The sequence below is a fragment of the Hyperolius riggenbachi genome, chromosome 1 (assembly GCF_040937935.1).
Source record: "Hyperolius riggenbachi isolate aHypRig1 chromosome 1, aHypRig1.pri, whole genome shotgun sequence".
NCBI lineage: Eukaryota > Metazoa > Chordata > Amphibia > Anura > Hyperoliidae > Hyperolius > Hyperolius riggenbachi.
In genome coordinates this window covers 519,434,618-519,461,289 of record NC_090646.1, presented here as the reverse complement: position 1 = coordinate 519,461,289, position 26,672 = coordinate 519,434,618, and the positions used below count along the sequence as shown (strand labels likewise).

Here is a 26,672-nt window from a genome sequence, read left to right as displayed (position 1 = left end):
CCATTGTATGTACTGATGTGTTTTCTTTTGTTGTGCACCTTATTACACTGAGTTTTTTGCCTAGCACCTAATACTGAACCCGGGTTCAACACACACTGTATCAGATTGATAACAAGTGTGTGTCTACTAAGGTCCTGCCGGGTGATACTGATAATATATATGTAATTATTATACCTATGACCCCAAAGGAGTGTGGATGGTTTTAAATGTTTTTAATTGTATGTGTCCATACAGCTGTTGTGTGTTTTTGATACCAATAAACTTGTTATATTTTTGAAATATACCCTGGAGTGGTGCTGTTCATATGGGGAGACCTTTTCTCTCTTTTCATTTCGATCAAAGGCTGTATGTTAAATACAAAAACATGGCAAAAGAGGGGAAGAGGACTCTGCTTCATTGGGATTGTATCAGAAGAGTTGAGGGAACACAGTGTGCAGTAGGTAAGAGAGGCACCTTTAGCTAAATGTAATTCATTGCTAGTGCATTGGTTATGCCAGAGAGGTAGATGGGTGAACTATGGTAGTTTCAAGAGGCAGGTTTTGAGGTGCATTCGAAAACGGGCAAAGTAATTGCCTGAAATATGAGACTGCAGTGGCTGTCGCATTATGAATGCAGGTTGATTCACAGGATTGAGTTCTCCAATATGCTGCTATGACTACTTACCCTCACTGCTATAATGCATACATATGAAAACGGCGCCGGTAGACTTGGGCGCAGGATACAGCTGTCATATGGCTGATCCTGCTTCTGCACAAGTCCGAGCTGTGTTAATTACTATTCCCCCTCCAGGCCGCCATGGATAGTGGGGGAATGATATATTTTGGCTTCCAGGGATTGCTGGAGGCCGAATTATTGTGTTTTTTAAGCAACTTCGGCTCCGTCTTCTGACGGCGCCGTCGTTACTAACTGAGTGCCGCTATAGACTGATTCCCATTACAGTGTATGGTGGCGCTGGCTGCGCCCAAGTCTAGCAGAGCTGAAAAGCACTGCACTGGCTATAATTACTATACTGCTATAAATACAATGTTGCTACAGACTATGGAGAATTATTGATAAAGCTGACATATGTCTACAAGAAAATACATTGAAAATTGTACTGAGATTCACATCCTTGATGCTAGTCAGTTGCTAGTAGAGCTGATTTCACCATAGGACCAGTGGAGTGGTCACTGCACAGGATATAAGATATTTAAGCGAGGAGTGCTTCCAACACCAAATTTCTATCCCCAAATAACAAAATTGGACAGCATGGCCCACAAAAAAAAGTTTAGAATTTTCACCAAATAAATTTAGTACGGTTGTTCTGCCAACAACAAATTTTGGCAGCACCTTTCCCAAATAATATTCTTAGAATCAGTAAGTCCACAAACAACAATTCAGTATGTCTCACTTGTACAGGGAGTGCAGAATTATTAGGCAAATGAGTATTTTGACCACATCATACTCTTTATGCATGTTGTCTTACTCCAAGCTGTATAGGCTCGAAAGCCTACTACCAATTAAGCATACTAGGTGATGTGCATCTCTGTAATGAGAAGGGGTGTGGTCTTATGACATCAACACCCTATATCAGGTGTGCATAATTATTAGGCAACTTCCGTTCCTTTGGCAAAATGGGTCAAAAGAAGGACTTGACAGGCTCAGAAAAGTCAAAAATAGTGAGATATCTTGCAAAGGGATGCAGCACTCTTAAAATTGCAAAGCTTCTGAAGCGTGATCATCGAACAATCAAGCGTTTCATTCAAAATAGTCAACAGGGTCGCAAGAAGCATGTGGAAAAACCAAGGTGCAAAATAACTGCCCATGAACTGAGAAAAGTCAAGCGTGCAGCTGCCAAGATGCCACTTGCCACCAGTTTGGCCATATTTCAGAGCTGCAACATCACTGGAGTGCCCAAAAAGCACAAGGTGTGCAATACTCAGAGACATGGCCAAGGTAAGAAAGGCTGAAAGACGACCACCACTGAACAAGACACACAAGCTGAAACGTCAAGACTGGGCCAAGAAATATCTCAAGACTGATTTTTCTAAGGTTTTATTGACTGATGAAATGAGAGTGAGTCTTGATGGGCCTAAAGGATGGGCCCGTGGCTGGATTGGTAAAGGGCAGAGAGCTCCAGTCCGACTCAGACACCAGCAAGGTGGAGGTGGAGTACTGGTTTGGGCTGGTATCATCAAAGATGAGCTTGTGGGGCCTTTTCGGGTTGAGGATGGAGTCAAGCTCAACTCTTAGTCCTACTGCCAGTTTCTGGAAGAGACCCTCTTCAAGCAGTGGTACAGGAAGAAGTCTGCATCCTTCAAGAAAAACATGATTTTCATGCAGGACAATGCTCCATCACACGCATCCAAGTACTCCACAGCGTGGCTGGCAAGAAAGGGTATAAAAGAAGAAACCCTAATGACATGGCCTCCTTGTTCACCAGATCTTAACCCTATTGATAACCTGTGGTCCATCATAAAATGTGAGATTTACAAGGAGGGAAAACAGTACACCTCTCTGAACAGTGTCTGGGAGGCTGTGGTTGCTGCTGCATGCAATGTTGATGGTGAACAGATCAAAACACTGACAGAATCCATGGATGGCAGGCTTTTGAGTGTCCTTGCAAAGAAAGTTGGCTATATTGGTCACTGATTTGAATGTCAGAAATGTACATTTGTGAATGTTGAGATGTTATATTGGTTTCAATGGTAAAAATAAATAATTGAAATGGGTATATATTTGTTTTTTTGTTAAGTTGCCTAATAATTATGCACACACAGATATCCCCCTCAAATAGCTAAAACTAAAAACAAACTAAAAACTACTTTAAAAAATATTCAGCTTTGATATTAATGAGTATTTTGGGTTCATTGAGAACATGGTTGTTGATTAATAATAAAATTATTCCTCAAAAATACCACTTGCCTAATAATTCTGCACTCCCTGTATGTTGCCATACTATCAACCTTCTATCTTCGCATAACTCCCCCCCCCCCCTTCCCAAAACCTAGCATACTGTAGAGCCACTTCTTGCCCCCTTCCCTGTAATGTCTACCTCCTCTTCATGCATCCTTCACTACACATAGTGCTCTATTGCTGGCAGCCGAATTACAGTGTTTTAAAAGTAACTTCAGCAAGTTACTGACTGTGCGCCGATATAGCCGTAATTCCTATTACGGTCTATGGTGGTGCCGACTGCGGCCAAATCTCCTGCGCTGTTATTACAGCGCTTAACTTCAACACTGTATTTCAGCTCTTTTGTGCTCCTTGTCAGTAATTCATAACTCATCTCTCATGTAACAGAGCAAATTTTTACCATCTCTGTAATTCCTGCCCCCTCCCCTATACCTCCCTATTCACAAAGAGCTCACCTATATCTCCTCACCCGGCTTCCAGAAGCCTATATTTATAGTTCAATTATTATGACCCAATATCTCCCAAGTTATGGTAGCGTGGGCAAAATCTGGACATTGACTTTCTAAACAAAACCGGCAGCAACGTGACAAATTTCCATTTAACCACTTTAGCCTTCAGTAGTTTTTCACCTTATGCAGCCGAACAATTTTCGCATACATATGAAATCGGCGCCGGGAGACTTCCGCGCAGGACACAACCGGTATATGGCTGATCCTGCTTCTGCACAAGTCTTGGCCGTGGTAATTACTATTCCCCCTCCAGGCCGCCATGGATAGTGGGGGAATGATATAATTCGGCTTCCAGCTATTGCTGGAGGCCGAATGATTGTGTTTTATAAGCAACCTTGGCTCCGTCTTCAGAGACGCCAAAGTTACTCACTGAGCGCCACTATACAAGTGATTCCTATTCTAGTCTATGGTGGCGCCGGCTGCGCCCAAATCTACCTGCGCTGAAAAGCACTGCTCCGGCAATTTTTGCCTCTCATTCATTCGCCAATAACTTTATCGCTACTTATCACAATTAATTGATCTATATCTTGTTTTTTCCGCCACCAATTAGGCTTTCTTTTTGTGGTACATTTTACTAAGAATTATTTTTTTCTAAATGCATTTTAACATGAATATTAAGAAAAAATAGAAAAAAAAATATTTTTCAGTTTTTTGGCCATTATAGCTTTAAAATAATACACGCTAACATAGTTAAAACCCACATATTTTATTTGCCCATTTGTCCCGGTTATTACACCATTTAAATTATGTCCCTATCACAATGTATGGCGTCAATATTTTATTTGGAAATAATGGTGCATTTTTTCAGTTTTGCATCCATCACTATTTACAAGCTTATAATTAAAAAAAATAATAGTAATATATCCTCTTGTTCAGACCGTTAGGTAACCTTTTTTTCATTTTGTTTGTTTTTTAATTGTAATTTTTTTTTATAATTACATTTTTTGGGGGGTATTTTTGGGAAAGTGTGGGAGGTAAACTGTTAATTTTAATGTAAGTGTATGTATATTTATTTAAAAAAAAAAGTATGTAGATGTAGTTTTACTATTTGGCCACAGTGATTTTTTTTTTCTTGGTGCAGAGGGGACGCAACACGGGGACTTAGATCAATTAATCTAAATCACTGATCTCCAGGCTAATAGGCAGCGGGACGGGAGAACGCAGGCGTAAGCGCGATCATTCGCGGGAGCATGCAGCAGCAGCCTTTTGGATGTAGCAGCTACGTCCAAAAGGCTTAAATGGTTAAGGTACCACTTTTAAGTTAGCCAAAAGATGGTATTATCCTGATTCTAAACTTCTCACTTAAGAAGCCAGGACCCAGGAGCTGACACAATTACAGAGTGCCCCCAAGGGGCAAATATCTTGCAGCCATAAACCAAACCCCTTCCCCCTCCTCCACGTGACTACAAGAGTTTGAAGGCAGACATACATCTATCACCAGCACCTAGTGTATTTTTTTTTTTTTTTTTTTTAAACAAAGTATTTTAAAAAATGCAATCAAATTACACAAAACAGAAAGACCAGCTCATTGGAAAAACCCTCAGTGTTAACACAACAGTACTATAATGTAAGTGGAGTTTCACTTTAGCAGCTGTAACAGCAGGTTGTCTGTATTTGCTTTGGCACATGTTCTCAGTTAATACCATCTGATATGTTTATCACATAATCAGAAACATGAGTCATGCCCCCAAACAAGTGCTGTACACCATCCAAACCATTTGTTTTCAAGGACTGTTGGACAAACATCTGCAGGGAACTTTACATGAAGGTGAGATTATATTTTAAAGTCAAACTGTGCTGTTGTTAAAACTGCTATAGGTACTAGAGGGTAAAGGCGCGTCATACTTAAGCAAACGACGTGTCTGTCAGACCGTCCCGCTGGGCGGACGTTCTGCCGACAGTAGGATGTGTGTAAACGCTGTTGGCAGGCTGATAAGACGGGAGGGTCTGATGGACCAGTCGTTTGCTAAAGTATGGCGTGTGTATGCACCTTAAAAGGTAACCTGTAAAGGGTCTGATGTAAATTATAACATTTTGAGGATACAGTACAATCCCTTTATAGTAAACTCCAAGGGATCGGGAAAAGTAGTTTACTATATCAGAAATTGTCATACTCAAGCACATAAAATATACTGTAGTACTGTATCTTAATTCATTCAATAATTGGGAGTAATTTTTTTCAATGCTTCAGCTAAATCAAAATGCACAGTGCTCAATATGCAGTCATGTGCATGCAACAAGCATGCAACAGCTTACATAGGAAATATAGGTCTCCCCAGTAAATGCAGGTACAGTACTGATAGTGTGCTACTCTGTCCACAGTTCTCTGCAGCCTAGAGGATACCATTATGTTGCAGACATACACAAGTATGTCACAGATGATGGGCAATGCCCTTAGTTATCAGGCAGCAGCTTACACAGGAAGCATAGGTCTCACTGGCTGGTGCTTTTGAGGTAATCCACACAGGCCCAGAGTTGTGTGGAGGTACTGAGCAGACTAGAAGTGGCTGTCAGTCAGGCCCGCCCACCAACCATGGCTCATAAGTCTCCTACTAACATATGACGCATGTGCCCACCCCTCTTTCTACTGTAGCCGGATACAAAATACCACAGGTTTACTATAACAGAAGTTCTATAATATCATGGTTTACTATATCAAGTGCTACTCCCATATACTTACAGTGTAATAGTGCTTGATTGGGACCTGGACCTTTAGTTTACTATACCTGAATGTTCACTATGTCAGAATTTACTATAACGCAATTATACTGTACTACTGAACCTCCCCAAAGCAGAGCCTCATACACACGCACAAGGACCATTGCCTGCAGGGTTCAGAGGGACTATGCCAAAGGTAATGCACAGAAGGTCACATGACTTACAAATTCAAGTGTTAGGCCAGTAGTTCTCAAACCTTTCCACATCAGGGCACCCTAGATGACTTGACAAAAATAATTACCAAACTGCATGGTCACCATATTACGCATCAAATAAGGCCTGCTAAAATGTTTTGCAAACGCCATATTAAACATTTCTCCTTTAGTTACACAGCATCCCTGTTAGGTAGGCAGTGCCTCCTTAAGGTAGGCAGTATCCACTAGTACTATTGTTTTGGTGCACAAGGGTCCCAGGTTTGAATATCGGCCAAGAGACCATCGTCATGGTATAGCAATGTTCTCCTTTTCTGTGCATGACTTTCCTCTGGTGTTTTCCCACATACCAAAAGCCTACTGTCACGAACAGCGGGGCAGCTGCGGCGAACAGCACCGCCGCCGCAGCTGCCCCCGTGCCTCTCCCCGTCCTTCCGGTGTCTAGGACGCCGAGGACGGAGCGTTCGTGCTTTGAAGGGGTTGCCGTCTCGCTCGGGCGCCCGCACAGACGGAACCTTTATGCGGGGAGAAGGTTCGTCAGCTGACCTGCTGGTCAGCTGACGTCAGAGGAGACTCACGGCGCCCCGGATTGGCTGGCAGTAGTGGGCGTGCCAGTGAGGTCTCCTCTGCTTCTTAAGCCTCCGTGCTTCAGTCTGGCGCTGTCTGCTGTCGTGAATACATAGCGTGTTAGCGCTCTGACCTTAGACTAGATCCCAGGTGTTGCTGCCAAGGACTTCATACCTAGACTAGGATATTGCTTGTATTGTATTGATTTCCTGTGTATGACTCTTAGCTAACTTTGACTCTGATCCTGCTTTCTGATTCTATACTTCTGCCTATCTGCCTTATTAGTTGCTGAACCTCTGCCCGATTACTGATTACTCTCTTGCCTCACGATTCTGTACCGATACTTACCTCTCTGTTGCTGACACTCTGCCTGATTACCGATTACTCTTTTGCCTCACGATTCTGTACCGATACTTACCTCTCTGTTGCCGAACCTTGCCTGTCAGACCATTCTACTCACCAGTGGGCCCTCGCCACTGGTGAGGTGCTAGCTTCACCAGCTCCTCTGGTGAAGTTATTCTTTAGTGCGGTACTGTTTGTATTTTCTGCTCCTAGGCTGCAGTACAGTCTGAATCACCTGCTTCTCAGGCGATCATTAGTGCAGTACTGTTTGTGTCTCCTGCTCCTAGGCTGCAGTACAGTCTGAGTCACCAGCTCCTCGGGTGACCACTCGGCTGCAGTACACTCCGAATCACCTGCTCTTCGGGGGATCCGGTCTCCGCAGTATTGCATCTCCAGCTTGCTGGAGTTTGTACTCTATTACACGGTCAGTGTACCGATAGTACCTCACTAGCCCTCTGGTGAGGATTTCATAAAACTATTAAAGTTACGGTTGCACCAAACACTATACACTCAGCTCTTTGTGTTGCTATACTGGTATTATTGGTGATTCTGCAGATCACACATAATCAGGTATAGCGTCTGCATTATTGGTGATTCTGCAGATCACTAAATAATCAGACATCTGAGTTGCGACACCCAACCGTTATACCTACTAATACATCACTTGGTTATCCACAAAATTGGCCTTAAACTAATGAAGAAACATTATATTATGACTATTGTAGGGACTAGATTGTGAGCTCCTCTGAGCAAAAAAATAGTGACAGGACTGTGGACTCTCTAAGCCACTGTGGAAGATGACAGTACTTCTGCATCATATTGATAATAATAATAATAATAATAATAATAACAACAGTGTTACAGCATAGCAGATCTTCAAAATGTACATTTACCAGTGCTGTGCTTTACAGGTCTTTTTGTCTTCTGGCACCAGAACAGGATTGATCAATGTAATCATTATTTTAATGGTGGCTACTAACAGTCCAATTTCTAGCGATAAAATGGGGACAATCGATCACAAATCATTATAAAACAAATTGTCAAATTGGATTCTCGTCAAACCAAAATTTGGATTTTTTTGTTGGTTGTGATAGACAGGAAGCAAAGATCCGTTCATTGATGGTGTAGCGAAGAATTTTTCGGTAGAAATTGGATCGTTAGTGACCACCTTAAATGTAACCAGGAGCACATTACTCAACAACTAATGGGGGACAAATTCTTAATAACTGAATCAGAATATATATATATATATATATATATATATATATATATATATATATATACACACACACACACATTTTTTTTTTTTTTTAAAGAAGGGAAATTGATAGAAATACAGAGCTTGACAGAGCACTCATATTATATGCTTTTAAGTGAAACAGTGAAATGCATCCTTCATTTTCAAGATGTGCGATGAATCGCTGAAAGACAGCCAACTTTATCTGCAGTCTTCATGTGGGCAAACTTCTCTGTAGGATGTTGTCATGGCAACCTTCTGTCATCTCCCCTTTTGAGCAGCAGTTCACTCAAGTCCACTAAGCAATTTAGTGAAATGACCATACTTTTGCACATAATTACTTCAACATGTTTGTGCACTAGATATTAAAAAATATAAATCATTTTATGTAGAAAAAAGGTGGGTTACCGCAAGACTTTGGAGTGAAAGGAACCAAAAGCCTTTAGTAATACAGCATCATCTTCATTAAACAGGACATATTTATATTAGAATGGCTTCAGAATTACATTACTTTCATCAAACACAAACTACAAAAGGGCGGGAGGGGGCTCGGGGGGAGGGAGTGGATGGTTCTTCATTTAAAGCATACCTGAAGTGACATGATGAGATAAACCTGGCATGGGTAAATATAGCACTACTCTTACTAATGCTGGGTACACACTATGAGGTTTTCTGGCTGATTTACTGTCAGATCGATTATTTCCAGTCACTTTAATAGGAAATTGATCGGAAAATGATCGGAAATCAATCGGAAAGCAAATCGGACATGTTGGAAAAATTCATAGTGTGTACCCAGCATAAGGCATTGTCTGGAGTCCCTTTCTGTTTTTCAGTACAGCAATGTTTTTAAACAAACAAAAGTTGTTATGTATGCAAATGGTCTTGTCCAATGCCATGAAAATTTAGCCCAATGTCCTGAATAGTAAAAAATAGAATGCAATATGCTTTTATCTGCCTGAGAAAACACTGACGATAAAGTTTTAGTGTTGGAAAGTTCAGAGGGTCATTACTACTGTTTGCTTGGCAGCTCAACAAAGAGAATGCAGGCTAAAAAATGAAATCCTGAAAATGAAAATAAAAATTTGAGACTCAGCTCTGTTACTAATGTTCCATTTACAATTAGTATTACATATATGATTAATTATCTTAGAAGTTTAATTTCAGTTTGGGATTGCTTCAAAGGGACACTTAAGTCAAACAAAAAAAAAAAGAGTTTTACTCACCTAGGGCTTCCAATAGCCCCCTGCAGCTGTCCGATGCCCTCGCTGTCTCCCTCCGATCCTCCTGGCCCCGCCAGCAGCCACTTCCTGTTTCTGTGACAGGAGCTGACAGGCTGGGGACGCGAGTGATTCTTCTCGTTCCCAGACACATTAGCACCTTCTATGCTGCTATATGGTATATGATATATGCTATAGCAGCATAGATGGCGCTATTGTGGCCAGGAACGCGAAGAATCACTCGCGTCCCCAGCCTGTCAGCTCCTGTCACCGAAACAGGAAGTGGCTCCCGGCGGGGCCAGGAGGATCGGAGGGAGATGGCGAGGGCACCGGACAGCTGCAGCGAGCTATTGGAAGCCCCAGGTGAGTAAAACTCATTTTTTTTGTTTGACTTAAGTGTCCCTTTAAAGCCCAGATCCAACTATAATGTTTTTGTAAGGATCTGCGCATGCAGATCGTTAGCAAGACAATACAGGAACAAAAGATCACTTGCAAGGAAATACTGAGGTCTGCACAGTCTTGATTTGAAGGTGAAAACATGTTTATTTAGGTACAACCACAATACACATGCAATCATACAATCAGTAACAGACACGAACCACACTACCAGTACCCCTCTAACTGACTAACTAAATTAACAATTATGCAAGGACATGAATCATACGATAGCAACACACAGGAACACTGATCACACAATATATATACACTGGCAAATATGCAAGAGTAATGAACAATATACTGTATACAGGAATGTATTGGCAAAATCAACACACAGGAGAATAGTCAGACAGGCCAACATCGTTAATCAGAATTTACAGTAATACATACAGTAGGCAATGAGAATAGTCAGGCAGGCAGTAGGTTAGATACCAAGGAGTCAGATACTAAGGCAGGGAACAGGGTTCAAGAAACAAGACTAGAGATGACCAGATTCGCCAAGGCCATCAGCACAAAATGACCTAGCAAAGTTCTTCTGTCAAAAGCAGTATTAAAGGGGCACTATGGCTAAATTCTTCTTATATTCTCATTTAATATAAAATATGTGCAATTGTAGCAATGTGTAAGACTTGTATTGTGGCTGAATAAAACTCTGCTTCAATATTGCTTTACCCTAAATCAGTGCTGGAGTCCCGTCGCCAGAGAAAGCTAAGCGACGCTGAACCAGCACATTCCATTCTGCAGGAGGAGGCTGCCTTATCAGTCGTTTCATCTGAAGTTGTAATCTCCCCCTTTGATGTATCGGGAGAGGTTTCACCCAACGTCTAACTGCACATTAGTGCTGTTACAGCTCCTCTGATCTGCCGTAGGTCTCAGGACAATGACTTACGGCTCTGATGAAAAAAATGCTTCCCTTCAGAGAAGCTGGCACAGGCAGGGTCACCACTTGTTGTCAGTTGCCATGGAGACCAGCTTCTCTTATGCATAGGATTCCAGCGTCTTGATTTAGCACACGCAAGTGCTGTGTAGCCAGTGTCCTGCTTGTGTCTCTGAAGAGGGGCCTCAGCGGGGAGCGGAGCTGTTCGGAATGTTCACAGAGTTCCATCTGCAGGTCAGTCCAAGAACTGCAGTGTTCTAGCCAGGAGTGGAGATGTCTGCTGGTGGACAGCGGAAATCCATGCAAAGTCCACAGTGCTGCCACCAGCAGGAATTCAATGGCAAGAATCCTGACAGTTTTTGTTAGTTTTGGATAAAATGTGAAAAGGTTGTAATCTTCATCAAATAGTTACTGCTGTCTGGGAATTCCCTTCACTGCCTGACCATTGGCATACGCATCTTAAGCAAAAAGGTTGCGGAGGAAAAAAGGGCACTCGGTGAAGCTTCACTAGCTGTAAATAACCCTTTTCTTACACTGAACCCTCCCTTTACCGATGCCTAACCTTAACCACCTACTCCCATGGCTAACCTTAAACTCGCCCCCACAGCTAACCTTGACTACCACCCCCACGCCGATCCGCCAAAGAAATCCAGTAATTTTTGGGCGCCTCAGGCACAAATTTCCCCTTAGCGCCTATTGGGGTGCCAAAACTTCTGCTGATATCGGGTGCCCAAATTTCCTGGATCACGACAACCTCAGCTGTGATAAGACTTGTGGTGGTCACTGAAACCACTGAAGAAAAAAAAAAAAACTCCCGACAGGAAGGAAAAATAATGGTAGTACAGTACTTTAGGTCTGTACATTCCAGACCTAAAGTATGTGGGTGTGCATGGAATACCAGAGGCATTATAGGATGGGAAGATAATTGGAGAGATTGATCAATCTTTTCTGATCACTTTGCTCTCCTCCCCTGCAAAGCAGAGATGTCCTTCCCTACAATAGTATTGACGGGTGCACTTTGTACAAATGAGCATTCCTACTTATGTGGAAGTCAGAAGGGAGGTCATCAATGGGTCAGTGGATACAATAATACAATACAATTCAATACAATACCATTTGTACAGCGCTTTTCTCCCATAGGACTCAAAGCGCATAGATATGTCTCAGATCAGTATGGCCTGTATAGAGAACATTGCAGTAGTCCAGCCATGATGTGATGAAGGAATGAACTAGGGCTGGAAGATCTGCTGGATGTATGAGAAGTTTCATTTTTAAAATGTTCCTTTGGTGAAAGAAGGAATGTTTCACATCAGCTTAGCTTTAATTTCCCGAAGCTTAATTCCCCATCAATAAGTACATCCAGGCTGCGCACACAGTCGGAGTTGCTCAGGTCTGAGTTTCCTATCCTTAGTGGTGCTGGGTGAGACTGGAGCTGCTTTGCTGTTGAGCACTGACCTCCGATAACAAGAACCTCAGTTTTGTCAGCATTTAGTTTCAGCTAGTTATCATTCATCCACTCCTGAAGCTCAGCTAAGCATACATTTATTCGTGGGGTAGAGTTTGTGATGCCAGGTTTGAATGATGATGGATGATACCTGTATAATCAACTCCCTTCTTTGATCTATGACCACCTTAAACCAAACCTGAATTAAACTTTCCTCGTGATCTCATCTCTGCCATTTTTTAAATATCCAAATGTTGTTTAATTAGAGTGCAGTGTACTCTCACCTTGCTAGTCAGAGCTGCAGTATGCACTGTCTGTGTTTCATTGGACTTCGATCTTGCTTTCCAGGAATTCTAAAAACTATTATACCTGAAAAGCACTAAACACTAAAGGGTTATCTATAACTCGAAGCTCTCTTAAAAGGAGTAAGTTTACACTGAACAAAAAAATCATATTGAGGTCAGTGAGTCAGTACTCTCTACTGTACAGAACAACACTTAAACGGTCAACATGTGCCAAAATCCTCATGATATGTGCACACAAACACATGCATGCAATTGTTGTACTCAGCTGTTTGTTAGTTCATTCCATTGGATAAGGGATAATGATTACTGCTTTTGTCATTTGGGGTGCAGTGATGGCTGCATGTGGGATTTGCAATATAATAATAACGGCATGAGCAGGCTGCATTTGTCATTTGAGGTTATCATGTGAGCTATTGATATACATTTTATGCAGGAGCTCCCCAAGATCTTAACATTTTTGGAATGGTCCCTCAAGGCAAAAAAGGTTGAGACAGACTGTATTAGATGTTCAAAAGTGGCAGTATGACTTTACCATTACAACTTGCATAAAAAAACTGCACAGCAGCATCCCCATTAACCATCCAGATATTCATATTATCTGCTATTAATATAGAGAACTGAGCTTAAAGAACTGTAAATCTTTCACTTAACCTTTCCCCCCTCATTGACATCTAATGTAATAACTACCGACTACCAATTTTACATTATTAGAGCTTCTTTTACAGCACATCCACAAGGATGATGAGGTTTGCAAATTTCAGAAATACTGTGCTTCATAAACGAAATAAATATTTATGCAAGAAAATGGAAGTTTTGATGAACAGGAGGAAAATAATATAACCAAAGTGGAAAACCATTGGGTTTGAAAGTAAAAGGGAAGGATGCACTAAATGTCAGTATGGCCCCTATAAGCTGAGCAGAAACTGCCATTGGTTATTACATCTCACTGAAGCCTTTTCATGCATGATTTATGAAGAGAACACAAGATTTATATCATGCGTGAGATGGTGCTCAGTTAACACAGATTAATGTGCTGAACATTTCGAGCTCTGAAGAAATTAAGAAACAAAACACTGATCCTCGCTGAAGTTTACTAGCCCAAACACCAGCCACAGTGGCTGGCGATGAGCAGCGGGACCCTCTGAACATAGAGAAACCCCTCAAGTCTAGTTACTAGCAACTATCCCTATCAGCAGGAGAGAGCACCTTTCAGCAGCATTCCACCCCCCCCCCCCCCCGTTCCATTACCCCCTTTATTAAACTACATCCATAAATATAGGTAGGGATAACATCAGCTACCCACTGGAATTAGAAGCGGATGGATACCCCTGGCTGTGTGTCTTCAATAAGCATAGAGAAAGGCTTCAAGAAACCTAAGAAGTAGCCAGAGGAGTACTGGCCAAATGCAAAATGATGAAATTTGTCAAGCCAGAGATAACCTCTAGCAAGAAAATGATGAATATGAAAATGAGGATTATGTATAAGAACCTAGAAGACTTTATTTAAAGCGGAATATAACCCTGCATTTCAACTTTGCTCTAAAACATTATTTACAGTATATTATATGCAACCAGCATTTTTTTTTTTACTAGACCAGCATTGGAAGGGTTACACAGGGCTTTAAAGTCCCTAGAGATTTCTGCAGACGAATCCGAACTTGAGTTTGATACTTTTTGTTTACAAATATGTGTTTATTATGACTCATCTCTCTCACTGAGAAGGAGCTTGGAGGACAGCCAAAGAGATGTATCTATTGATAAACAGTTACACACTAACAAAATAGAATGTAACTATCTGAATGTCTGCACGGAACTTAAAACCTCTGTGTTTAACCCTTCCAATGCTGGTCTAGTAAAAAAAAAAATGCTTTTTGCATATAATATGCTGTAAATAATGTTTTAGAGCAAAGTTGAAATGCAGGGTTATATTCCGCTTTAATGTTAAGAAGATAAATTATAACTCACGCGTTGTTTATGGACTTCAATTTCACAGGAGTGTGGTGGAAGACCCCTCATTAGCTGGGGTAGAAGTGCTGATCTGATTGACCTATCATAAAGCCTCAGCTACACGGTACAATTTTCCGTCAGATAGGATGTATTATATGGATCTATTAGATCATTTCCAACCGGTCCAATAGGATTGTGATAGATTTTGCAATAGATTTTGGGTACTTATCAATGCAAAATCTATTGCAAAATTGATCAGAAACAATCTGAGTCAATCTGATGAAAAATTGTACTGTGTAGATAAGGCTTAAGGGTGATCAGATAACACCATAAACTCTTGTCTCCTAATCTATGTACACACGCTGGTTTGAACAGACAACGGAGACTGCTTCAGCAAAGTATCGTGACTTAAAGAGACTCTGTAACATTAAAAACATCCCCTGGGGGGTACTCACCTCGGGTGGGGGAAGCCTCCGGATCCTAATGAGGCTTCCCACGCCGTCCTCTGTCCCACGGGGGTCTCTCCGCAGCCCTCCGAACAGCCGGCGACTGTGCCGACTGTCATTTCAATATTTACCTTTGCTGGCTCCAGCGGGGGCGCTGTGGCGGCTTTCCATTCCGAACTACACGGAAATACCCGATCTCATTCGGGTCCGCTCTACTGCGCAGGCGCAGGAGACTTGCGCCTGCGCAGTAGAGCGGACCCGACGGCGATCGGGTATTTCCGTGTAGTTCGGAATGGAAAGCCGTCAGAGCGCCTGCGCAGGAGCCAGGAAGGTAAATAATGACGTCACCGCTGCCCGGACTCCACGGAGGGCTGCAGCGAGACCCCTGACGGATGGAGGACGGCGTGGGAAGCCTCATTAGGATCCGGAGGCTTCCCCCACCCGAGGTGAGTACCCCCCAGGGGATATTTTTATGTTACAGTTCCTCTTTAATCCAGTGTGTGCACAGGGGCCATCCAACGTCTGCTAAAGATATGGTATAACAGATCTTTAGCGATCCCCACTACCTGATCACATTGTTCTCCCAATGGGAATTCACTCCATCGTTCACTGCTCGTTCTCCCTCCACCACACTCCATAGCAACAGATGTGTCGCTAGCCTGGAGGTAGCTGATGTGTCTGTACAGCTTCAGCACCCCGCTGTCGACCACGTACTGTCAGAAATCCATGGAGTGTAAGGTGATAGTATTAGTGGGCACCTTACACACTGTCTGTAGTGAAAATTCTCCGGTACCTACCAGCATAGGCATTATGGCGGTAGGTACCTTGATTACTTTTAGGCATTATGAGGGACAGGGGGATGTAGGAACATATATACCAATTACAATGAATTGTATTGCAAATATACAGTATGCATTTATTGCTTTCAATGTAAGCCCTTGAATAAACACATGCTTTCCCTGCAGGATGGCTCATCACCCTTCCAAATCATTACAATGTCATCAATGAAACACAGCCAGAGGGCAACATGCTCCCCGAACTCCCGCATACCTTATTACACCTCCTCCATCTCCCACCTTCCGAGGTGCAGGCATGCATATGCCGGAGAACATGCCGCCCCTATGGCCACGCCCCTAATCTGTTGAGAATACTTTTCATTATATTGAAATTGATCATTTTTCAATATTAGTTTCATGAAATCCCACACAAGTATACCAATACCAGGCTACATATTTGGAAGTAAGCGCTAAAGATAATACACAATATAGGAAGATGAGAACTACATGGAGCTTTAGCCATGGCTATAAGGACAATTTGATCAATATTTATAACATAAGTGCACTTTTATTAACATCTAGGAGGTTAGCCTGCAGTGGCTTACTTTCCCAGGATGCAGTTTGGTGATTTATGTATTAGTATTTAGATTGACCCCTCTGGGCATGTCCTATTGAAAGCTTGCATGTGGTATAGCAGTAACTTGCATACGTGGTTTTCAAGGGGTAGCACCTTGGGCTCCGATTTATTGGGGAAGCATGTATTTATCCATGAGCTAATATTTCTAACAATTAAAGGCATATATTTGCTATACAATTCATAGTACTTGGTATATTTGTTAGGGTTGAAATTGGAGCACGCAATTTGAAGGGATTTTTGATGGATGTAGGAACATGCTTGCAGGGTCTCTCTCTGCTCATTAGCAGCTTCTGTGCTGGGGAGTGGGGACAAATATAATACAGAGGGCAGGGCCCGTTATGTTTTTTTTTTAAATTATTATTATTTTGCAAACAAAACAAAAAGGAAACCATCTGCTCCACCAGTTCAGAGATTCTCATTGGCTGACAAGTGTAGACTCGCACACAGCAGGCCTAATCCACTTTTATTGCACAAAAACTGGGACTTTTTACAAAACATTTTTATGCATAATTCAAATAAAACCATGCTCTATTAAATGCATATAAACCCGTGCCTGAACTTGGGCTATAAAGTTTGTTACTATAGTACACTTCTATTTAAAAGTACAAAGCTACACTTTAGAAGAAAATACTAAATGGTATTTAAACGGTTACTGTTAAAAGGCCTATGAAGTTGCCTGCCAATTTCATACCAGTGGCTGAAGTTGTTTACAGTAGTCTGGATAGTTATATGTAAATATTAATTTTAGTTTCATTGCCTTCTGACTGGCTGCCTGGTTAACACATTTAATCAGTTCATAGTTCATCTTACTACACCAGTTAAATAGTTTAGACTTTTACAAATACATGCCCAGAATTTTCTCCCTCTGGCCTATCACTTTCAGTAATATGACTGTTGACATGGTTGTTGTTATGGGAAAAGCAAGTCCAGATTAAAAAACAAACACATCAATAACAAACCCTGGGGACAGAACAACACTGATGTACAAAGTTACTTCATTCTGGATGTTTGCCGTGGGTTGCTACCCAGTATATTTGCCTTGTATATAAGCCCTGTGGTATTTATTTTGCATACATTGTCCAAGAGTATGATGCAAGCATCTAATTACCCTAAATATGAACAATAAGCCATTGTCATTACCGGCTTTGAGATGTACTCACATTGAAGGACTACATCTCCCAGCATGCACTGAATCCATGGCACCTGTGGATCTGGCTGAAGAAGATGGCAGAGCGCATACAGACAGTGGCAATGGAGCAGGCATCCCAAAGGTAATTAATGGCTGTCACGCCCCAACGGCCCACACCATTTACGTACCTCCCTTAGGGAATGGTTTGTTTTATATATTTTATGAATACAGTGCTCAGAGACCTTTAATGCACACAGTTATGTAGGCCAGCATGTGGGCAGCCAGTTCAGACTGTTTTGACCCTCCTTGGTGCAAGGTATTTATTCATTCGCATAAATCTGCGAAATGCTAAAAAATGTTTGTTGCTGACATTTGGAATTAACTGAGAGCATGCAAGTTAATGTGAAGTGGCCGCAATGGCACATCGAGAGTTTGCTATGCAATTCCTAGCTATTACAATACTTCAAGCAGCCCCTTAAAGGGAACCTGAACTGAGTAAAATTATTTAAAATAAACACGAGGTAACTCCAAATGAACATTACATAGTTACCTTGCTATCAGTTCCTCTCAGAAGCTTACCATTTTCTTCTTACAATGATCCCTTCCAGTTCTGACATTTTGTCAGAACTGAAATATATCAGTTGCTGTCAGTTAGTGTCAGTTATAGCTGAGAGGACAACTGACGTGCCAGGTAAAGTCCATATTTCCCTATGGCTCAAGTGGGCGATGTTACAGTTTAACAGTGTACAGACTAGAAAGCTGTTATAGGGTAAAGGCCATTTTCAAAATGGAGGATGGAGAATTCCCTTGATCACATTGGACAAACAGGGCGTGGGAAAGGAGAAAGAGATTGAGGAATAGACTACACAGGAGGTAAGTATGACTTGTGTATGCTTATTTTGACTTTTAATTTTCATTTCAGGTTTTCAGTGTTAAAATATGCAGGAATGTTTTATAATCTTTTTCTTGCTTTAAGTTTTTAGTTTTTTACTCTAAAACTCACCAAACAAACAGGATTATCAAAGAAATAGAAATCAATGGCCAAACATTCTCCTCTGCTTGTGATATTTATTTAAAGAACATCCGAGGTGAAAATAAACTGATGAGAAAAACAATTGCATATATCCTCCTTCTCCTAAAATGACTTTTTTTTTTAGATGATATCCCACAGTTTTATTTTATATTTAAAGGGAACCTTAACTGGCGAGCAAAAAAAAAATTCACTTACCTGGAGGCTTTCCCAAGCCTCCCGCAGCCGTCCGGTGCCCGCGCCGGTCCTTCGGTGCCCTCCGGTCTCCCTCCGCCGCTAAGTTTCGTTTTCGGACGACTGCCAGTCGTCCTCGGGCCTCTTCCGCACTCCTCGTCGTAAACTGCAGTAAAGCGCGTCCGCATGACGCCGAACGCGTCATGTGCATGACGCCAAACGCGTCATGCGGCGCGCTTTACTGCAGTTTACGACGAGGAATGCGGAAGTGGCCCGAGGACGACTGGCAGTCGTCCGAAAACGAAACTTAGCGGCGGAGGGAGACCGGAGGGCACCGAAGGACCGGCGCGGGCACCGGACGGCTGCGGGAGGCTTGGGAAAGCCCCCAGGTAAGTGAATTTTTTTTTGCTCGCCAGTTAAGGTTCCCTTTAAAACTAGTTGTTAAGTTTTTACTGTTTCATTGTCTGTGCTCAATGGCACCTTCATTGAAGTATGCCAGAGTTTAAATCTATGAATTATTGACCCTATTTATCTCTTTCCTGCTCTCAGAAGCCATTTACTGACAGGAAAGTGTTTTATGGCTGTAATTACTTATAAGTGAGGGTTATGGTATAGTCTGACCCAGTCCAACCCAGTCCCGACCCAGACAGAAACCGTCACCTGCATACCCATGGGCGTCCGCAGAAAAATTTCCAGGGGGGGTTCACAAAGGCGGGGAAGAAGTGGTGCGACGAGCGCAGCCCGCCGCGCCGAAGATTCCGGTGAAGGTAAATATGAGGGTTACGTTGTGCAGCGCGCTAAAAATGGGTGTGGCCGTGGACCAGAATGTGGGTGTGGCCATGACTGGAGACAAATTTACATGAACTTAGCAATGTGGGACATTAGATTAGGACAGTGGTGGTGAACCTTTTGGAGGCTGAGTGCCCAAACTGCAGCCCGAATGTCACCTATCTATCTATCTATCTATCTATCTATCTATCTATCTATCGCCAAGTGGGAACAGCAATTTAAACTAAATACAAACTAAATACAAACGTTTTAACTCGAACATGAACATGATGGAAAATCCAAGTTAAAAGTAAATGGTGAAGATAAACAATTTCATCCATTTTTTTTTTTTTTAGAACCTTCCAGTTTTATTTTCTTTTTTAAAAAGCTAAAAAAGTAGGTTTAATGCTATTGTCTCATATGATGATGATTCAGCTTTTCCCATAGTCTCGCAGTTAGCAATCATGCGACCCCCAACAAGACAAATTCAGCAATCATGAGGCCCACATCAAGACAAATTCAGCAATCATGAGGGCCCCAACATGACAAATTCAGCAATCATGAGGCCCCCAACAAATCATGAGGCCCCAAACAAATCATGAGGCCCCCAACAAGACAACTTCAGCAATCATGAGGCCCCCAACAAATCATGAGGCTCCCAACAAGACACATTCAATCTTGAGGGCCTCCAAAAAATCATGAGGCCCTGAACAAGACAAATTCAGCAGTCATGAGACACATAAATAGACAGCATTTCACATAAATAGGCAGAATGCCCCCTTAATATGGTAGACACCTCTCACCTGGCTTCTCAATTCTCCTCTACTGGCTGCTGTGCCTGGCTGGCCTGGCAATACTGTTTTTGGCTGGACTGGGGATGATGTGTGGGCTGAAAGGCCTTGTGGTGATGCTGTGGCCAGGCTGGCGGTGATGCTGCAGCCGGGCTGGCTGGCGGTGATGCTGTGGCCGTGTTGGCAGGCAGTGATGCTGTGACCTGGCTGACAGTGATGCTGGGCTATGCTTGGCAGGTTGAAGTAAATGCTGGCCTGACTGGTGGTGATGCTGTGGCCTTTTTGATAGTGATTCTGGGCTGGCTGGCCTGGATAGTTTAGGTAGTGACAGGTGCCCCCTAGTTTAGGTAGTGACAGGCGCCCCCCAGGTTAGGAAGTGACAGGGACCCCCAAGTAAGGTACGCACAGTACTGTGTAGCACGGACAGCCATTGGGACAGGAGGAGGACAGGGCCAGGGGGCATGTGCTCGGGCGGATGTGTGCGCTGACATGCAGCGGTGGTCACAGGGTTGAGAGGGGGTTTGTGAGGGAGACCTAGAGCATGTTATTTTAACGGGCTTAGATCTACTAGTACATGATATAAAGCTCCACTTCTGCACCACTATTGACCCAGTTGTCTGTGTACTTGTGTTGATATATCTGCCTCTTTGGATTCACCCTTGTTTTAAAGTTTTCTGTATGAAATGATCTTGAATGAAAACAATCCCTTGAAGATGTAGCTTTGATTTCCTAATAAGCATTGTTAGGCCTAAGTGACATGGGCATTTCATTGCTCTGCACTATGGTCACCAGAGCCAAAGCATCCAAATAAACTGCGATTTGCAGGTATGGTATTTCCAGCAATGCAAAGATGTGCTGCTCCATTGTTAGAATGAGCCAGCTCTCCATATCCCCCACCAGCTTGTATGCTTTAGGCCTAAATTGAAATCTTAATGGTTACTAATACCAAAACCCTTTTCCCCACTGTATTAGATTTTATGTCTTGAGCAAGTTGCATGCAGATGAATAGCACTGGTGAATTACATTTATATATCATATACACTATATTTCTACAGCCCACTCACGTCTTCAAAGTCTATATACAATAAAGCACGCAGATCTGTGCTGTAGAACGTGACTGCAGGTGAAGCCGTTGGGACAATGTGCTGTGGTATTATTTAGATTTCTTGTATTACTATTTATAATTCTGACCGTGGAAAGAATGCCTCATAGATTCAAAAATGTTCTAAATTTAGATACCAAAATACACAGTTAACAGATTGTCAGTGCGCACATGATGGATGCATTTTTATAATGGAAAGTTTGAAGTCATGTAAGAGAATGTATCAATTTTAATTGTAATACCTGCTTGAAATTGTCTGTTAGGTGATCATAAGTGAACTGGATCGCGTGCTGTGCTTGCACTTGTATCACAACTAACACTCACTGGCCAAATCAGACACACCTCTTGTATATCTAGGTCTGTTCTTGGAAACCTTTTTAGGAAAATCTCACTCTGTTCTTCTTGGACATATGGAGGCTGCCATATTTATTTCCTTTTAAACAATACCAATTGCCTGGCAATCCTGCTGATCTTTCTGGTCAGTGGTGTCTGAATCACAGACTTGAAACCAGCATGCAGCTAATCTTGTCAGATTTTTGTCAGAGACAACTGATCTGCTGCATGCTTGTTCAGGGTCTATGGCTAAATGTATTAGAGGGAGAGGAGCAGCAGTGCAGCCTGGCAATCTGCAAGAAATAAATATGTTAGTTACCATATCCCTCTCACATCGGGTTCCCTTTAATATACTGTATATATAAAAAGACAGAAATTTGGGTAAAAAAAGACCAGCTTTTACATTTGTACATAGCTCATAACGTCAAAGAAACCAGAGACCATTGACAATAAAAGTTTTATACATACCTGGGGCTTCCTCCAGCCCCATCCGCACGGTGTGCTCCCATGCGGCCGGAGAGATGCGTAGAGGGCGCACTTCTCTTGCGCAGACTGGCCGTGACTGGCTGAAGTTACGGGACCCAGTACCGGAGCTGGAGAAGGCCGAGGACGGCGTTGGGGGAGCGATCTGTGCGGATGGGGCTGGAGGAAAACCCATGTATGTATAAAACTTTTATTGTTAATGGTCTCTGGTACACTTTAAGGCATCTTTAAATGAAAAATTCCCAGCAATTACATGTACAGCCTTTATAAATAGGTCACTAAATAATTCAAAGCCCAAATAAACCCTGGCAGCAAAATCCCTACCAGGGTTTATAATCTGGTATATAGAAACTGAATCATGTATTATCTGTTATATGAACAGTGAGGAAAGTTTCCAGTTCATCTGTTCAGGCAACCCAATTGTGGTTCCAGCACTGCTTTGCAATTTTAAAATACCAGAGGTCTTCTAACAAATAAAATGTGTTTTGGTGGGTCCATAACACTGAACCACTGTAATATTTTTCTGCAGGCCCAGATTTACCTCACAGGAGCCTGTAGGCACTGATGTCCTGGCACCTTAAAATTCGCCCTCCATGAACCCACAAACCCCAGCCGAACCGCACCGCAAGTGTGCCAGCTGACCCAACTGTCACTTCTCCCTTAATTTACTTGGCCGTCATAGGAAGCTACAGGTACTACTTAGTATTAGGTAGCCAGAAGTACACTCAATATTAAGAAGCTAGAGGTGCCCCCAAGTATTAGGTAGCTAGAGGAACCTCAATATTACGTAGCTAGAGGTGCCCCTGACTTAAGGGTGATCTCGTCCGTGGAATGCCAAAAGCAGGGCGAGTAACCTCATTTACATTCTCATCAGGACTAGGGAGGGAGGGAGGCACTCTGGGAGGGGAGGGAGCCACCTTTCCATCATCAGGCGCCTGTAGGCACATGCCTACAGTGCCTTATGGTAAATCCAGCCCTGATTTTTCGATTAGCAACCTCCCAGATATGGGGTGCTAATCATTGAGGCTTTGGCTTCTGTTTAGTTATCTTCTTAACGTTAATACTACCCTATCTCTGCATTGTGTATTTCCTTAGACTTTACCTAGTACAAAAAAGTAAGGTCATCCAATGTTTGTGACTCCCCAAAATCCAACCTACTGACCTCACCGAGTTTTAAAATATCAAGTCTGTATGTTAACATTTCCTTTGACACTTGTTCAAGCCCAGTAGTCTTTGCCAAAATTCTCACATTCCAAAAACCTATTCTAATTCTCTGTTGCGGGCCAAATGTTCTTGCTACAGTCTGGTTTCTATTCTCTTTTAGTTTAATCTAAAATGAGCAGGTTAGTATCCGTGATGGGCTGTCATCTCAGAACCTGGACACCTGCCCCAGTTTCCCTCAGGGGAAGATCTCCAGGCCTTTGGGTTGTTTTCTGCCCTATCACAAGACAAATATACTTAAACATAAATAGACTATAAATAGAGCCCCCCAATTCTACCTTAGGGAAATGGTAAAATGGTTAACCTGAGTATAAATGGAGGGAACTTTAATTCACCACCACCACAACTGTTCTCCCATCACCAGTATGATCAGGTGATAGAATTATTGGGGTCTGTTTACACTGCATACGCTTCAACCAGGTTTTTGAAGTGCACGCAGTTTGGTGATAGCAAGGGCACCGTAATTAATGTAGTAAATGTATTGCCCGTTTCACACTCGTGCGATTAGATTTTCACCCAAACGCAAATGTGGTAAATGCAGCATTTTTCCTGGGTTTGCATTAAATCAACTGCAGAGCAAGAAAATCGCATAGCAAATGTGATGCTATGTGATTTCCTTGTGATCTCCCATTTTCAAATCTTTCCGGTGTTTTTATTCCCCTGTCTGAAATCACAATTGCATTGCAGTCTCACTGGAACATCTTTTTTTAATTTAGCATGTAAGGGCCCTCATTCTGATTTTTTCACATGATGCTTCTGTTTGCTCTGACGCCTTAAACAGGACGTGATCACAGCAAGTCAGAGCTTTACAAATCCATCACGTGATTAAACTGATCACATGGTTCTCCGTGAGTTCTGCTATACACACACAACTCTATTTGGAGTGACTCATCACTGTTTGGTGGACTGCAGCATATCTTTAAACTGGACAGCAGAGAATAAAGCCAGCGCTCACCACATGGGCTGCATTTGAATGACTTATTACCTCATGTGCACCACTTATACAGCTCAAATACACACTCAGCAATCAAAAAGATGCAAAATATCTTTAAACTGGTTACTTTTGATGTATCTTGACTGGATTTGGAACAGCAGTTTAGCTGTCTGTCATCTGTTGGTAATATTAATATAAAATTAATATGTAATATTAAAATATTACAAGGACCAATGTTTTCTCTTTAAGATCTCAGACTCATTAAGAAAAGGAAGGAAGGTAACCAAAGAAAATCTATTTAATCAACCAAACTAATACTGCTTTCCTGCTGTATGCAAAACATCCTCTGTTTTAATTTCATAAATTTATGATGGTATCCTCCATGCTGGATCTTATTTAGTGCTGCTCTTTTATGGAACAACTGCGAAGGATGTCATTATTGCAGATGGATGTAACCAATACAAAGGAAGTAGATCACAGTAAATATTTATAGTTCAATGCTACAAAATTTTAATTAAATATATAAAGAAAACACTATCCTAGCACATGAGTATTCTATCCATGTATACATTTTCCAGGCATTAATGCTAATCTATCATAAAGCAAAACATGAATAAGATTTAATATACATACCTGAGAGCTTTCTTCCTTTCCTGAGGATCTGGAGAGACATAGGCTTTCATCTCATTTGCAGCACGCTGTAACTGTACTTCTGCAATCTAATACACAAAGCAGGGTAACTATGTCTGCTCATGGCACTGTAAACAAGATTTTACTAGCAGAGGCTTTCTAACCTTTTTCATTAAGTCCAGATAATGATACTGATTCTCTGCTTGACTGCACTCATCCTGAAGACCTCGAACATCCTGAAATACAGATTAATAATATACGTTAGACATAAAAATACTTAAAGCTCATCCTCAGTTCCAAATCTAAAAACACAAGCTAGTTTCAGCTTAGTGATCAGAGTGCTCAGATATTACCTTTTTGCATGAGAATAGATCTATGCAGCTAAGATCTAGTTTTGAAAATCTAATCACATGACCAGAAGAAACATGGTGAAGTAAATCAAAGTCAAGCTCTGTAGGTGAAATTAATAATACTTCCTGTTGCATAGATAGATCTTCCGCTGTGAAACATGAAGTATAGGGAGGATGGAGGGCAACATAGAGCACCTTGGCAAGAGCTGAACTGTGCTCACTTATTCTTCAAGTGAACCTCCAGACTAAAAATCTACGCAGAAGCACTGAAAAGACTTGGTGTTTCTTTAACAGTTTCACAGCATCAGAACTTTGTTTTTCTTACCAAAGCCTCAGCTTCAGAAAAGTTAAGCTCCGCCTCATCAAAGAAATCAGCCCGGGCATTTTTCCCCTGATGCTGTGCAAAGCATGATGGGATTTCTGATGTTGTTGTTCTCCTTCTGCTGTTTTGGCGCAAATGTATTTTTTTAAATTTTGAATTTGAGATTTGAAGCCTAACACGCACAATTGGGAGGGATGATCAAGACACAGGATAGTTGGAGCTGTGTCTCATACTCCCTGTCACCTCCTTTCAACAAAAAAGATGGCTGTCCCATGAAATCACAAACATTTGCCTGTTCTTTTAAAACAGGGTGGGTAAGAGATTATATTACCTATCTATTTTAATTAACATACCGTAACTAATGTAACCTAATGACAGTATGTTTTTTTTAGGCTGAAGTTCCCCTTTAATTAGTAAGATACATTTTAAAAAGGGGCTAAAATTACCTTTCCTAGTCCTACAAAAAAGTCAACTTGTAGGAAATGAACGTTTTTTGTGTCAAGCTTCATTTCAACTCTTCTTCTTTACATGAGCTGGCATTGCCAGAACAGCTGAGCTGACTAGTGTGGGTTCCTGTCCCCTGAACAATAGCAAGCCATAAAGTAATTTGACATGGAGGCTGCTCTGCAGAAATGGGACAACTCCCCCCCCCCCCCCATTGTCAAGGACAGGTGGTTCATCTCCTCTTCAGTGCCCAGTAATAATAGACTCTTAGGGTGGGGGTTTGTGGTTAAATGCGGAAGTTCCCTTTAATATGCAAGTGAAATGAGTCCTGGCAAAAGCATCTTTAAATCTGATGCAGGAGGTCCATTAATCTGAACCTATGTGAATCCACCCTGAGTTGGTTATTCAGAAGTTATTCAATCGACAGTTCAATTGAGAAATAGAAGTCATTGGCA

The 26,672-nt window shown here is 41.9% G+C and overlaps 1 protein-coding gene across 4 annotated transcripts in view; it reads right to left on the bottom strand.

The window, feature by feature from the left end:
* The window catches only part of IFT81 (intraflagellar transport 81), a 191,389-nt gene that overhangs the window by 24,649 nt on the left and 140,068 nt on the right, over positions 1-26,672 (bottom strand). For all 4 annotated transcript variants that reach the window (XM_068245244.1, XM_068245251.1, XM_068245265.1 and 1 more), the window contains exons 16-17: positions 25,266-25,337; positions 25,105-25,190 (exon numbers count right to left, since the gene is read on the bottom strand). In XM_068245244.1, coding sequence (XP_068101345.1) covers positions 25,105-25,190; positions 25,266-25,337 — 158 coding nt within the window. The remainder of the gene's footprint in view (positions 1-25,104; positions 25,191-25,265; positions 25,338-26,672) is intronic.